General features: G+C 44.0%; 2 protein-coding genes across 9 annotated transcripts in view; one reads left to right on the top strand and one right to left on the bottom strand.

Moving 5' to 3' along the window:
- The window catches only part of PISD (phosphatidylserine decarboxylase), a 48,461-nt gene extending 45,505 nt beyond the window's left edge, over window positions 1-2,956 (bottom strand). Inside the window, exon 1 of one of the 6 annotated variants that reach the window (XM_087913574.1) lies at window positions 2,639-2,956. Coding sequence is in view for 2 of the 6 variants with exons in the window: in XM_026717027.2 (XP_026572812.1) it covers window positions 2,639-2,691 (53 nt within the window). In the remaining 4 variants the exon portion in view is untranslated. The remainder of the gene's footprint in view (window positions 1-2,638) is intronic. The other 5 variants (XM_026717027.2, XM_087913571.1, XM_087913572.1 and 2 more) reach the window with 5 other exon arrangements.
- Window positions 2,957-4,219: 1,263 nt separating this feature from the next.
- Window positions 4,220-15,714, top strand: part of LOC113447094 (serotransferrin-like) — a 28,507-nt gene continuing 17,012 nt past the window's right edge. The window contains exons 1-7 of one of the 3 annotated variants that reach the window (XR_015739642.1): window positions 4,220-4,425; window positions 5,491-5,654; window positions 7,430-7,529; window positions 12,172-12,348; window positions 13,143-13,305; window positions 13,397-13,461; window positions 14,125-14,300. Coding sequence is in view for 2 of the 3 variants with exons in the window: in XM_087913563.1 (XP_087769689.1) it covers window positions 4,344-4,425; window positions 5,491-5,654; window positions 7,430-7,529; window positions 12,172-12,348; window positions 13,143-13,305; window positions 13,397-13,461; window positions 14,125-14,300 (927 nt within the window). In the remaining variant the exon portion in view is untranslated. The remainder of the gene's footprint in view (window positions 4,426-5,490; window positions 5,655-7,429; window positions 7,530-12,171; window positions 12,349-13,142; window positions 13,306-13,396; window positions 13,462-14,124; window positions 14,301-15,714) is intronic. The other 2 variants (XM_026717103.2, XM_087913563.1) reach the window with 2 other exon arrangements.

Genomic DNA, 15,714 nt, shown 5'->3' with positions numbered 1-15,714 from the left:
CAAACCTAAAGCCTACAAAAAGTCTATAAACCTGGTTCATATTCCAGAAGCCTAAGATTTTGGCTGAAGAGATATGAGTGATTGTGGCAGGGGCTTGATCAACCTGCATCCGCTCATTTGTGGCAGATATTTTGACTTAGCCATATGAATACATCAAAAGGAAAACGTTTAGAGGCACAAGATTTCCAGGTAGCTTTGTACAAGAGACTGTTCTACCACTACAATCACAACTCAGAGCATTGAAGTTCAAAGCTGATTCACACACCAACTCCTCTAATTCAGACTATTCCTAACTTGTACACAATATTTTTTCCTACCAGTCCAAATTTCTTTCAAATTCTCTCTTCAGAATTTTTACCATGTCACTGGATGTAATATGATAACATCATCTTTATGCCTGGCCTGTATCAGACTCTGAATCAGGGATGAAAAGTCCAACTTAGTTCTCCTGGGTTTCTCGCTGGCTTTTTTATATCTGACATGTTAAACAGCTCTTCCATGCTATTTAGCAAACCAGGTGAAACTAGTAGTGGATATAATCTGGAGCTCTGCCATGAAATTCCAACAGTACCCAAACTGCAATCAGATTCTTGAGTATCGCACTACTCAAGTGGTCAGTATCCTTGAAGACATCTATTTTTGGGGAAATGGGTGACTAAAGGAAGAACAACTGCAATTAAGTTTAATTGCATTTAAATTGAATTGACTGAGGTTTTTCTGGTCAGCAAAAAACTAGACTCGGAGGCAGTATTTCATTAACTTTATTTAAGGTGAGACTGTGTTCTACCCAAACAATACAGCTTCTTCCCAAATGAACACTCCTTGTCCTTCGACTTTTGCTGAATTTAGTTGCAGCAGAAGACTTGCACAATTACATCTCCGGTGTCAACTGTGACCATGGCTGAACCACTTGGATTTGGCAAACAGACATTATTCACAATCCAATGCGCTCTACGTGGGACTGTCTTTAAAGAGAATCCAGAAAGGGTGGCTGATGCCAATGAAGCAGATATGTGGCTTGTATGATGCCCATCCAAAAAGATCTGCCCCATTTGCCAATTACTTTCCGGGTACCCCTTAAAGTGCCAACACTGATTGTTTCAAGCCTGATTTAACTGCCGGGAAAACCTACAGGAGATGCTGCTTTGAAGATCCACAACCCTCCCAGAAGCGAGAGATATTCTCGGGAAGAGAATATTTTGCTGCTTTGTTGTCTGACAAGCTCCCTTTGCCTCTATCCCAACCCCAATGTTTAGATTGGAACATTACAAAAACTCGTTTCTTTTGAAGACTTTTGATTTAAATATTGATTTTAAAGGTTTTTAATGTTTTAAAAAAATCAGCTGCCCTCAAGGATACCTACAGTGTATATAACACAAAATAAGTAAGAAATTGGTCTAAAGCCAGGTTAACCTAGCGATCGAGGCACCAATCTTGCAACAGGGGGACCATCAGTTTCTAGTCCTTCCTTAGGCAAGATAGCCAACTGGGTAATCTTGAGCCAGGCACTCACTCTCAGCCACAGGAAGGAGGCAATGGCAAAATCATTTCTGAAAACTTGCCAAGAAAACCACTGGAATTGCAATAGCTCAGGCAGAGGCCAGAAGTCAACACTGACTTGAAGGCACCAAAAACAAAACAGAATTTGATCTCATTCAGAGAAATTGAGTCACATTTGGCAACTAACCAGCACCTAGTATGGGGTCAAGCAGGCCAGACATTTGATTAAAAAGAGGCTTCTAGGACGTGCATCCTTGGCACAGCAAAATACCAGCCTTGTTTTCAATCCTCCCTTTGCCACAAGCCAGAAAAGCAGGAGTTGCAAAGATTAAAGAAACAGATCAATCAGGGAACCATTTGCCAAGTCTCAAGGTAACTTCACCAGCAGGCAAGAGCTGCTGATAAAAGCTTCATTTGCATAAAGGGGCACCTTGGCCAGGTGCACCCTGCAGAAGAGAGGGGAGCCCCCATTACACAATCAAGCCCCTGCCCTCTTTTGACATCCCTGCCACTCGCTATAAAGAAGAACCGAGCTGTGTTCAGCGTTCATTCTTTTAAGGCTAACTGGATCGATCTGTTGAAAATCCTGGGCTATTTTCAGGCGGGTGGACTTCAACTCCCAGAATCCTTCAGCGGGCTGTCCTGACGAGTTCTGCTGGCAAGAGAATCCTGGGAGTTGAAGTCCACCCGAGTGGACCTAGCCAAGGTTGAAGGAGGCGGCTTCCCAATATCCCCTGTACGGTCCCCCCCAGCCCGAGCCGGGAAGGAAGCGAAGCCGCCGCTCCTCTCCGCCAGGACCCTCGCGTGCCTGTCGGTCCTGACGGGGAGCTCCAAAGGCAGGGCCCCGTCAGGGGTCGGAGGGCCTGGGGTGGAGGGTTCTAACGAGTCCCCCACCGGAACGAGAACCCGCCGTCACACGCGGCCCTGGGTCTCCGAGGGCCAAACGCGGGTCTTTCCCGGGGCCAGGAGGGGGAGGTTAGCCTCTCCGGTGGCCCGACGCGTCCTCGGAGGAGCCCGAGACCCCGGCTCCGTTTTCCCCACCCCAAGGCCGGCTTCCCACGACGGGCGGCCGGAGCTCCGCGGGGAGCGGGGCTTCCTCACGCCGAGCCCCCCTCCGCCCCGAACAGCCCCCCGGTACCTGCTGCCGGCCACCCGCTGGGCCACCCTCGCCGCCGCCGCCGCCGCCGCCATCTTGCCGCGTCCTCCCGCGCCGCCACCGACCACTACGACAGTGCGAGCCTGAGGCTGCGAGCCTGCGCTCCGTCCTTCTCCTCCTCACGCCCGCCCCGTGAGGTAGGCCGCTCCGGAGAGGGCCGCCGCGGCTGGAGCCACGCCCCCCTCCGCCGGATCACAAGGCCCATCCTCCCCCGCCTGAAGGGCTGCGGGGTGGAAGGCCCATCCTCCCCGCTGAAGGGCCGCGGCGTGGAAGTGGCCTGTTCCTGCCCGTCGCTGTAAAGGCAGAATATTATTTTATGTGGCTATGCCTATACATGTATACACACATATGAGGTACAATTATGTAGGACACAGTTATAAATAACCGTCTCACAGATACGCGAGGGCCTCTGCTGATGGATCACCATGTCGCCGCCACTTAGGATTGTTTTAAAAGAAATTAAACTTACTTAGGCTAACTTTATTGTCACTTTGAATGGACATTAATTGGCATACATTAAATTGAAATTTCGTTGCATACAGCTTCTCCAAGGGTGACCACCTCCAATCATGACTGAATAATAAATAAATAAAAGATGATGCATATGCCCACATATAGCACTAAAAAGAAAAAAGGACTAAATATATATATATATTAGTGTTTTTTCATAAGAGATCCACTTGCAGATGGGATGCTGGCGGAACCCAATTCATTGCTTATTATTTTATGCATGTATATCCCATCTTCTATTATTATAAATTACTCAAGGACTTCAGGACTTGTTGCTGTTGGAAAGGGAATAAAAGGAAGATCTCTCTGTTGGCCGGAGAAGCTGTGGCCACCGCTGGAGAAGATGCCCTCATTGAGTGCTTCTGCAGTCCCTAGTTGGCCAAAATCTTGGTGGTGGCCATTTGGGCAGAGCATCATTGTCTGTGGTGGTCCAGAGTTGGGATGGTAACTTTGTATTGACGCTTGGAGCTGTCCAGGGAGATCTTGGTGGAGAGCTTCTGCCAAATTTTAGAGTCCACCGTCAACAGACAATGAACCAATAGTCAAAAGATGCCATAAAGCAGTTTACGAAGGTCTTATGTGAAGACCCAGCTCTTTGGGAAAGGCGAAAAGAAAGAAAAGCAGAAGACAACTGGTAGCAAGGAGGATGGGCTTGGTTACAGTGCCCATGAGGTCACCTAAGTCCTCCTATTGAAAATCTAACTGATTGCTAAGGAGTTGATAACAATTTGGTGACTCATAATCAGTCAAGGTTAATACGGTAATACCGGTAAATAGAAGATACAGATCTACACATCATCGTTGAAAAAGAAGCTATTGGAGTCCCGATTCTTCACCACCGTGAATGTCTTCACTAGCCAACATGTTGATGTGTGGGATGCCTCACCAGGCTAGTCTAAATCGAATCCAGGGCAGTGTCTTCCTTTAAATGTAGCACATGATTTTTAAGCACTGCAGAAGAGTTGGAAGAGAAAAGCAAAAGGTTTGCAATCCTTTTATTTTGCCTGGCTGCATTGTAAAGTTTCCCAGGAGCACTCAAGGATTGGCCTCCTTTCCTGCCCACCACCCCATCGCTTTCACTTTCAGCTCCTGCACCCTGAGTTTTTCAATCCCCCTCCCCCCCCCCGCCCAAATTCCTGTCACTGCTTTGGAATCTCTGGAATGAGGGAAGGGGAAGATGACTTGTGCCTCTGCCGTCATGAAGTTGTTTCTTGTGGCTGTTCTCTTGGCCTTCCTTGCTGTTGCTCATCTAGCCGCAGGTAGGGGTGACAGAAAAAAGGGGGGTTATCTAGTTTTTTTTGCTTATGCTCCCCCTGATCACACTATCTAATTTTTGAACATTAGACAGAATGTTCAGAATGTGACAGAAAAAAGGGGGGCTTATCTAGTTCAAACATCTGGAGCTCTGGTTGATAATTGTCTGTCAAGGGGATCTCATGGAATGGGCAAAATCCAGCCCAGAAGTTATGGGTGCTCTATCACTGGAGCCTTAAGAAGAGACCGGACAGCCATTTGTCTGAAATGGTATGGGGTCTCCTGCTAGGTGGAGGGTTGGACTGTGGGGCCTCCAGTGTCCTTCCAAGTCTATTATTCTTCTATTCTTTCTGTGATCACATATATCCGTCCTATCAAGCCCAAATAAAATCAGGAATGGTGTAGAACCTCCTGCCACAGTCCAATGACAAGAAGACTTCCAAGCCCTATTATTCTATGTCCTATTATTGTTCCAGGGACATAGAGTTGGATCTTAGCTATTCTGCTATTTACCTCTTGGCTAGCATGTTAGGCACCCTGTGTTTCTGACTCGTGAAGACTTAAGCCAGGAATGTGGCGAGAGTGGAGGAACGGGTATGGAAGAAGTATGATCTCGAGTGTGATTGCATAACCCAGAGCATAAACATAAGTGGGCCTTTTTCTTGAGTAGATGATTTTAGACTTTGTACAGTTGGAGTGTAGTATGAAGAACATGTTGTCTCACAGGTAGACTTTGAATGAAAAGGATCCATTGACTTCCAAAGGGGGCTAACCACACTTGTAGGTTCCCCAGGTCAAAGTGGATAGGGCTAAGAAGGTGCAGCACACTTAAATAGACATGACCCTGTGTTGGTCATTTGGAGATGACCTGGGTGGGTCTGTTGCTATAAGCCAGAGGTCTCCAAACTTGGAAACTTTTAAGACTTGTGGACTTCAACTTCCAGAATTCTCCAGCCAGTTCTGCTGGGAATTGAAGTCCACAAGGCTTAAAGTTGCCAGGTTTGGGGACCCTTGCTAGAAGCTATTTAGCTTGCAAAGGCTGTGTTGTTTAACCTTCTATGTGCTTGCAGGGAAGAAGCTCCGCTGGTGCACGCTTTCCCCCCTGGAGCAGAAGAAATGCTCTGAGCTCTCCAAAGCACTTCTGTCTGCTTTGTCGCCTGTCCCCAGCAGTCCTTTTAAGAGGGTTTCTTGCATCCTAGCCCACAGCACCTATGACTGTATCAACAAGATTCGGGTGAGTGTCTCAAAATTCACCCAGTTCAGCTTGTGGTGCCCAGTGGACACGGCAGAGCTCCAGACTGCAATTGGGGCATCGCTCCTGAGAAGCCTATATTCCTGGGCTAAACTTCCCGGGGGAAGCCCTGGATGCCTCTGTCCAGGCAGGGAACCCAACCCTGGTCTAGGTCCTCTTGGCCACGGAGACCATCTGTACAGCTCAAGACATTCTGATCGGTTTTTAATTTTGGAATTTACATTACATTTACACCCCATCTTTCTCTTTGTGCAAGTGCTCTGGTTAGCTTAAAATGGTGAACTATTTAAGCCTCAACTGGCTAGGAGAACAATTAAAGGGGATACGAAAATGGTGTGGAAATCATTCTAGAACAGATCCTCATCGCTTTAGAAAGACTCTTTCTACTGGGATGAGACCAAGTCCTTTACTCTTCACAAGTTTCATTGAACCTTTGGATGAAGGGGCAGAATGAGTGCTCTGCTGATGTGCTGATCACACAGGCGGTTGTTGTTGTTGTTTTGGGGGGAGGGAGGTTACTGGCAGAATAATTTCAAAATTAAACTTTTGAAAAGAAGAATTGCTCCCAAGAGCAGTAAGGAGAATTTTTGCCTTTGTAAATAAATAAACAGTACAAATTACTATTTACTTCTCTGGAGAAACAACTTTACCAGATCATCTCTGAGCTGCTGAATTGCTAAGCAGATGACACAGGTACTCTGAGGTGTAACTCATTTAGTTGGAGATGCCACCCTTTTGAACATGTTATTTAATCATGATAGCATCTTTCATTACCCTGGGATGACAGGGTGGATGTCTTGTGCCTTGTGACCCTGGGATGCAGTGAAGTATGACTGTCTTTCCGCTCCGGGCTTTCCCTCAGGGCTGTTAGCACCAGGAATCCAGACAAGAAGCACAAGCGCTGCGTTCTTTTAAGGTGCTTAAGGCTGATTTTTTTGTTATTTGAGCATAACATCTTCCAAGAACCTCAGCTAACTAACCTAGGTGCTTCTAAAAAGGTTAAATCAGGGCAGTTGGACCAAAGTTTATTAAACATTTTAATTTTTGCAATACAGTTTGGGATGAAACTTCTGCAGTTGTTATGGCAAAAGTTGGTGCATTCCAACGACTCTCTGACTCTCTGCCTAACTTAAATTTTTCACTGGGACTGAAGAAGTTACTTGGATGAGTAATGAAACGTCTTAGTTTAATAAACTTTAGTCCAGTTGCCATGATTTAACCAGACCAACAGCCCATGATTTAACCAGTTTAGGTGTTTTTGGCCTGGATAATTGTATCTTCATTTACATAACCTAGGAGTAAACTCAGCACCCCATAATGGTGAAGTGGCGTGATCATATTACCTGTTATTCTATTAGTGTCCCTGCTTCATTTGTAAAGGATTAGTGTCCAGATATTGTTGGCCACTAATTAACCATTGCTATAAATAGTTATCTGAGATGTTATTCTCAGATAACAAAAAAAAAAATCAGCACTGAGCACCTTAAAAAACTGAAGCGCCTTGTGGGTTTCTTCTGGATTCCTGGTGCTAAGCAGCCCCGAGGACAGCCGTTATTCACTGCATCCCCTGGTCAACAAGCACAAGACATCCACTGCCTGGATGGTTGGGGAATTCTGGGAGTTGAAGTCCACACTGCCAAGGTTGAGGAACACTGAACGATTGCATCGTGCAGATGATATTCTTCCGTCATTAGAAGCACGATGCCAGGTGGACCCGAAGAGAAGAAACTGAAAACGTTGCTTTAAATCTCTCCCAGGAGAATAAAGCTGATGCCGTGTCCTTGGATGCCGGAGACGCATACTCTGCCGTAAAGCTTTATGGCTTGACTGTGGCGGCCAAGGAGATCTATCGGGGAGGTCAGAGCCAGTCTTCTTTATTCATATCAGAAGCAGCATTACTAAGATTTTATTTTTATTTTTTTTGGTAAATTTGATTTGAGTTTTCACAAAAAAATACAAATAAAACATCTTTTTTGAAAGTAGCGTAATCCCAGGTTACATTTCTTCGTACAGACACAAATTCAATTTCATGCTCATTTTTATGTTCTATTCCATATCTTATTACTGTTTTACATTTTCTACATAGCTTCTCCCCTCTTTTAATTTTCTCAGTTTTATTTTAATTATCTCATCTCAATTCAAATCATTATATTTATACTTTTTGTCTGTCCTGTTTCAATTTTATGTTATCTTTTCTCATTAAACAAAGTTTCTCCTGTAGTTGTTGATTGGAGTATGACACCTTTATATCTTTTAAGTTTATCCATTTAACTCTTATTTAGGCTTCAATATATACCTTAAAGTTATAACATTCAATATAATACATAACTTCCATTCGGTTTCTGCTTGGTACATTCTTAAAATACACACTATATTCTTTAAAAAAAAGATTATAGATATATGTAATTAAAATAACACATTCCATTCCAATTCAATTCTATGATTAATGTTAATATTCATTAAAATCTTAACTTCTTTAACATTACTTTTCAATTAAATATCATACTTCTATGGGAACAGTTATAAGCTTTCCATAATTAATTTCCCCCTCCTCTTCACTTATATTTTATAAAACATTAACTAATTAAAATGTTCCTGTCCCTTCCTAATTCAATTTTCTCATTTATTTTATTTCATTTATTTTATTAACAAACATTTCACTAGATTACAGTAACTATTTTATCCCTCATTTTAATCATACATTGTTTCCAATTTTCTAAAATTATTTCTATTACTAATATAACAATACAATCTTATGTACCTTTACAGAATCCCTTTTTCAGTTAAATTTTCACCCATTATCTCTAAATAGGCCCTATTTCTCTATATCTTGTTTCTGTCCTTTGTAACTTCTTTTCCTTTCCTTCTTCCCTCTCTTCTTCTCTCTCCCCTTTTTACCCCTTTGTCTCTCTACCTCTATTTCTCTCTTATCTATTCCCCTCTTCTGTTGCTTTCCAATATTACACTTATTTTTCGAACTATTTTTCTTTTCTTTGGTTGTTTTTTTAAGTCTTAAATTCTCCATTCTCTTTCCCCCCTTTCCTTTTTCTTCCCCACATAGAATTACTTGTTCATTAAAAATGGCTTCTTCTTTGTCCCAGTCTTCTTGTTTTGCAGACGTTTCTTGTTGTTTCTCATAGTTCCAAATCTCCATTTCTAAGAATTGAAAAACGAAGCCAAAAGAATCCCTCCCTTCTTGTGCATCTTCTTTGTACTTTTTAAGTTCCATTAGTTCCATCCGCTGCAACCGCCTTCGGGAAAGGGAGTTTGACCAGCTGAGGAGGAGAGATGCGGCTCTCCTCAACCCTGCTGGCAGTCTCCCCCTTCTTCACCACCTCTACAGGGTGGCTTAGCCCCAAAACCAGCCGGCTTGGGGCGCTCCAGCGGCAAGCCCAGACCGAAACCGCACACGATCGTGGATTTTTGTCTGTCGCCGAAGAAGCTCAAACCGGAAGTCCAGCGTTACTAAGATTTTGTGTGTGTACAAACTTAAGAACATAAAATGTAAAATGTACAAAAGCCTAGTTTGGGTGGTGCTTGCCAAGAAGTGTGCAACATTGACTGCATTCTGTCACACAGTCATAGAGTTCATAGGGCAGGGCACAGGGGTGTGGTAGTTTGCAGATCGTCTCATCCACAGCAAGCAGAAGTCATCCAGTATGGCCATTTCAAGATGTCTCAGAGTCTATGACCAGGGCCCGGAGAAAGTCAGGGAGTTTCCTTGTCCAAGGCTGTTGACAGAGGAGGGATTTCTAGGACAAAAGGCCACTGTGAGTGGGAGGTTCTGGCCAGGCCGGGTGCTGGAGGAAAAGATCAGGCTGCAAAATTTCTTCAGAAAAGAAGCCACATAGGAAATAGCAATAGCCATAGCCCTTAGACTTATATACCACTTCACAGCGCTTTTACAGCCCACTCTAAGCGGTTTACAGAGCTAGCCTCTTTCCCCCAACAATCTGGGTCCTCATTTTACCCACCTTGGAAGGAGGGAAGGCTGAGTCAAAACCTTGAGCCTGGTGAGAATTGAACTCCTGGCAGTGGGCAGAGTTTGCCTGCAATAGCAATAGTCCTTGGACTTCTATACTGCTTTACAGTGTTTTTACAGCCCTCTCCAAGTGGTTTACAGAGTCAGCTATTGCCCCCAACAATCTGGGTCCTCAGTGTATTGACCTTAGAAGGATGGAAGGCTGAGTCAACCTTGAGCCAGTGAGAATTGAACTGCTGGACTGCAGCCAGCAGAAGTAGCCTGCAGTACTGCATTCTAACCACTGCGCCACTACAGAAAGTTGCCTTGGGCCACCTGCCCCACTCTGGCAGGTCTCCTTACCAGGAAAGCTCACTGATGCCAGTGAGATTTAGACCTGGGCACTATACCCAGGGCTATTCCTTTTTCAAAAAAGGATTAGAAATGTTAACGAGAGCAATAGATAAGACCAATTGACATTAAAAAATGAAAAGTACAGAAAGAAAAAGAGGGCAAAAAAAAAAGAATGTTTACAGAAATTGCTTCCGATCTTCTTTGTAACAAGCCAACTTCGCATTTCTTGACCACCATTAATAATTCTATGACATGAATCACTTTTTCCCAACTCCCAAGCACTAACTATCCACAAATCATTAAACGATTCCATCCAGGAGCAGCAAAAAGTCCCTAAAGGGTACTCCGAACTTTATAAAAATATTTGTTATTTTATCCCTCATGAGACAGGTTGACTTTATAGTCTTTTCTTTTGCTCTTAAGAATCTTAATCTTTATTTCATTAAGAAGCTGTCATAGGATTTGATCTCTATCCAAATTTTCTTTCCTTACTTGTGATCCCAAAGATGCTTTTCAAAAATGTAACTTTTGCGAAACGTTTTCAAAGAAAAAATAAAGAGAGTCCAGTTGCATTTTTAAAAGCACCTTTGGGACAGTCATGCCCTGGATGATGAGAATCTCCACTGATATTTAGCTATATCATTTGGGATGAACACTTTAATATTGGAGTTGCTTGACAACTTTAACAACTCTCATTTGTAAATCCAATAATAAGTCAGGTCGTTTTTCATCTTTCAGCTTATCACCTGTATTTCCATTTCAGTTTTCATCTCTGGATTAGAGCCCACAACTTCTATTTTATTTTACTTTTTTCTCTGCGTGGGTTTGAATTTCTTTTATCTCTATCCTGTTGGTCTGTAAATCCTTCAAAATTATTCTGCTTTGTATTTTTCATTTCTTTATTAAATATTTTTTAAAATTAATGCATTTGCAAATACTGGTATTGTTGTTGCCATTATAGCTGCGAGCTTCTTTCACATTTCTTTAAAACTAATTTGAATGTCTCCAGTGTAATACCTTTATCATTTTATGCTAACCACCCAATTTAAAAGCAGGCTTTTCTTTCGTTTTGGCCTCTGCTTGGGGTCATTTCTGTAATAGCATCTCAAATTTCTTTTGCTTCCGTCTATCATCTCTTTCCTGAAACGTTAAACAACTTCTCTTCCCACAAACATATTATTTTGTTTTTAAATACTTTTAAAGTCTTGAGGCAAAAGTTATAATATTTCAAATTTATTTGGTCCCAAACTTTCTTGGACTAAATTCTTACCTAGATTTTTGCCATGTACTTAAATTATTAATTTTTCCCTGCTTTCTGGAATAAAGGATCACTCACCACAGAGTTTTTCAAACTTGTGGCTGGGAAGACCTCTTTTAACTTTAAAACAATTATATTCCAAAAGTGCTTAGAACATGCAGCTTGATGAACCTTGTATCCACATATGCTACGATGCGGTTGAGAGCTTAATGGCTTCCCCCATCTACTGCCACTCAAATCCATGACTGCTGTCTTGTGGTCTCTTCGTGAGAAGCAGCCTCTGGAGCACAAGGAGCAATCACTTCTCCTCTCTTTATCCAGAGAGGTTCTATAGGACTGGCCTTCTCGAAGGTCCATTGATCTTGGCCACACCATCATCTGTGCTTAGAATTCCATAGAGGGTTTTTCCTCTCATCCCAGAAAATATGGAGGCTATGATTCTCTGCGAATGCATATGAAAAGTAAGAAGGTAATTGAGCAGAACTGTACTGGGGCTTTATTTTCAAGAACTGGGAAAGAGAGACTCTTGTATAAAGAGTGTTATAAACATTTGGCCTCTGGAGCTAACGTGAGGAGCAGTGTTATTTAGACCCCTCCATCCATTGTAAGTAAAGAACTATTTCAGTAAGGCCAAGATTTATTACTTTATTTACACTTTCACCAAATATTGTTCACAAAATTCATTGGACAAAAGCCATGGCATTGGTCATTCTGCTGGAGTTGGATCCCAGGTGCATCCACATGACTTAAAATAACTTCTTTCAGATTGAATTTAAACTAAGAAAATAAATTCCTGCAGAACAGAATGTTTCAAAATGCTGGTTAGGTTCCTTATCAATCCGGAGTATGCAAAAGGTTCCTCACCACAGGCAGTTTTGTTCTCTACCAGTGAATGTTGTTTCCACTCTTAACTTTCTCCATCTTAGGTAGCTGTGTGTTTGCAGTGGCTGTAGCCAAGCGTGGAACGCTGGATGTCCAAAGGCTCAAAGGAGTCCGAAGTTGTCATAATGGAGCTAGGTGGACTTCGGGCTGGAATATTCCCATGGGCTTCCTCTTAGCTAGGAGCGACCTGATGTGGGTCTCAGGCCAGCCCCTCAGCCAAGGTGAGTGGACAAAAGCTGCCACTTTGTCTGAATCTGGGATTACATCTCTGTAGGTTCTTGATCCTAATAGGTGAATGGTCAGCTGTAAGATGGGAATGTATATTTTTGAACTTGATGCTACACTATGATGGACTCCTGACAATGGCTGAATCACATCATATCATATTCAGTCTCATGCTGTAATTGTGTCTGACCATTGCCATTGGGAATGACCATTGCCTGAACAGATTTGATCATTCCATAATGCCATAAGGAGGCCTCGCAGTTTGTGACATTCACACTATGGCTGGGTTCATACAATACACCATACCGTAAACCGGTCATTGCCTAACAGTGTGAGAGTATTTGGTGGAGATGGCAAAATAAAATAAAGAAATAACATACTCAAAATCTCACAGATGGTTAAATTGAGATTTTGGACAAAAATGCCAGCATTTTTTAGAATAGGTAGCTGGAGGGACTTCAGCACTATAATATTGTATAAACAGTTGGATGCCATGTCACCTGTTCTTTGAAGTAACTCAGCATGGGTTTGGGAGCCTGACAGACGGGCTATTTAGGGAACATAGCATCAAAACAATGAATTGCGCCACAGTGTGTTGTGTGCCTCATGCGTTAGTCAGACAACTCTGGATAAATTGTTTATGTAGGCTGGTCCTTAACATGCAACCTCAGGTACACGTTGTTGAAATAAGTCCACAAATCCCAGTAGTTTGGGCTCTCCTCCATGAAAACATATCTTTGCATACCTTCATGCATACCTGCTTTTCATTCCGTTCTTCTTCTGTTGCCAGCGATCAGTGGTTATTTCAATGCCAGTTGCATCCCTGGCATCGAAGCTACCTATCCCAAGCTGTGTGCTCTCTGCCAAGGGCCGAAGTCGTACATCTGGGACAAGAACCATTTCTGCGAGGCCAGCCCTCGTGAACCCTTCTATGGCTCAGAGGGCGCCTTCAGGTGCTCTTGGGCTCACTCAGGTGCTTCGTCACAATGACGTTAGAAGCAAGGCAGAGAGGCTCATCTACTGACCTCCCTTTCATCTGCGCAGGTGCCTGAAGCTGGGGCTGGCAGAGGTGGCTTTTGTGGATCACCTCACAGTCATGAGTGCTACAGGTAAACTTTTGGCCCGGGACGGTGCCTGACTTATGCAGTTGATTAAAATGGACCCTGCAGCGTTGAGATCAAACTTCACCCTCTTCTCTTGTATTATTGATTGATTTATACAAAATTTATTTATAAAATTTATTGGCCACCTATCTTACCATAGGGTAACTCTAGGTGGCTTATAGTTACACATACAGTTAAAACATAAAAAGACATTGAAACCAAGGACACCTGGGGAGGGTGTGGGCAGCATGGGTGGGATCTGTTGTTACTCAATCAACCACCCCCATTGCGCTGATCCCCCACTGGGGCCCCAAGCCGACTGGCACAGCCACGACTTTACGCCTTATGAAAGGATAGTCATTTGCCAATCCCCCCTCCCTCCCTTCCTTCCAAGAGCTGCACACAGTGTCTTTTTCATGGCCATAAGGTGATCTTTTATCTTCAACCTAAATCTCTCTTCTTGATAAGAAGACTGGTCAGGAAGCCACGCCAAGAACCCCAGAAGCCATTGCCTGTTGAAAAGGCCAGGCACTTTCTCCTCCCTGCACCCAGGACCAAGCCAGTTGTTTTGCCCTCTTAGTGGCCGAGCAAGCTGTGGTCCTTCTGTCCTGCAGCGGGGGGCAGCGATGGGGGCTCCGGCTCCAAACCCTTTTTTTTCCTCTTGCCAAGACTGGGAACGGGAAGAGTACGAGCTGTTGTGTCCTGATGGATCCACTGCGCCTTTGATGGCCTACTCTACTTGCAACCTGGGCAGCGGACCAGGCCGCGCAATTGTCACACGCCGCAACTTGCAGAGGACAGCGAAGAAATTTCTCAAGGTCATTCAGGTATCTCCTGGCAAACAGGTACAGATTCCGATTCTCAAGAAGAGCGATGATTTGGGGCTGGTGCCTGAGGTCCATTCGCATACCAGCTGGGAACTCTGGGCATCAAAGTCCAGGTATCTCCAGCCTCTTGCTAAGGCTGAAAGGCTGGTTTGCATCATCTCTCCTTCCAAGGGTTTGAGGCAAATTTGTTTTCCTGTTGCTTAGCTGATGGAAGTGACTCTTCAACACCTTTGCCCTGGCTCCCAAATAATCAGGTGTTTTCCCCAAGGTTTTACAGGAGACCTCGGGGTTGGCTGGGTCTTCCTTCCTCGATCGCACCCACTGGGTGGATTATATCCTTAGGAAGCTTTGTAGGATGCTTCTCCTCTTGCAATTCCAGATATCTCAGAGCAGCCTCACTGCCCCCTGGGGAAAGGGCGCTTCCTTCGGGAAATGCACGTCAGCTGAAAGGCTCTTGAAAGGATGTGACTGTGAAGGAGGAAGAAATCGGGCTCCGAGGGAGGCAAAACACGCTGGGATTGATATAAGATGTTAAGCCAGGATCCAGAATTAAGAACGGGAGCGGGGTGGCTGCTAGACTGACAACAAACCCCACTCCCACATTTTCTCTGCTTCCCTCCCACCTATCTTTTAATCTCATTATCATATTTTCATGGTTTATTTTGCTGTTTCAATATTTTACCGCTGTTGCTTTTACACTTCTTGTCATTTCTTTGTTTTTACTGTTGTAAGCCACCTAGAGTAGCCCCAGGGCAAGATAGGCAGCAAATAAATTTAACAAATAATAAACTGAGCCGGAGGGCCCAAGGATTCTTCCTCCTCACTCCCTCCTCATAGCTGGGTAGAAGGAGAAATACGTTACAACTTAGTTTTATTTTAGAAGGTTCTTAAGAAATTCTGGCTTAAAACAAACTAAGCTAAACGAGACATGTGTCCTTCCGGTGCAATAGGACATAAATGCAGGCCTTTGTTGGCCTTGACCTAGTTTAGTTAGCCTGTTGTAACTGGCAACCGGGTTAAAAGATCTCTGCCAAAAGCATGTGCTGTGTACTCTCCTGCTGGCAGGAAAAGAGGAGGTGTAACCGTGGGTGGCTGATAGCCCGGCAGTGGCAAACTCCAGCTGCTGTGGGGATGTTGTCAAAAGTCTTTGCTGCCAGCCCAGATCACGCAGATCACCATGCCATCCTTCCTGTGCTGCTTCCTGGAGCATCCCCAGGCCAAGCTCCCGGAAGCAGATTTTTGAAAGACAAAGCCCTGAGTAGCACACCGAAGTCCCAGCTGCCCATAACCAGGTGGCAATGTAGCTAGGAAAAAAAAACCCATAGTTTTGGGGGCAACCTGAGGGTGGTTGGGCATATGTCCTATTTGAGAGATGATTCCGTCGCAGTTAAATTAAATCCCTTTTCGTCTCCTTGCTGCTGGTCTTGGCCAT

The sequence above is a fragment of the Pseudonaja textilis genome, chromosome 15, assembly GCF_049901715.1.
Source record: "Pseudonaja textilis isolate UNSWEBS1 chromosome 15, rPseTex1.2, whole genome shotgun sequence".
Classification (NCBI taxonomy): domain Eukaryota; kingdom Metazoa; phylum Chordata; class Lepidosauria; order Squamata; family Elapidae; genus Pseudonaja; species Pseudonaja textilis.
This window is presented reverse-complemented; position numbering and strand designations above follow the sequence as displayed.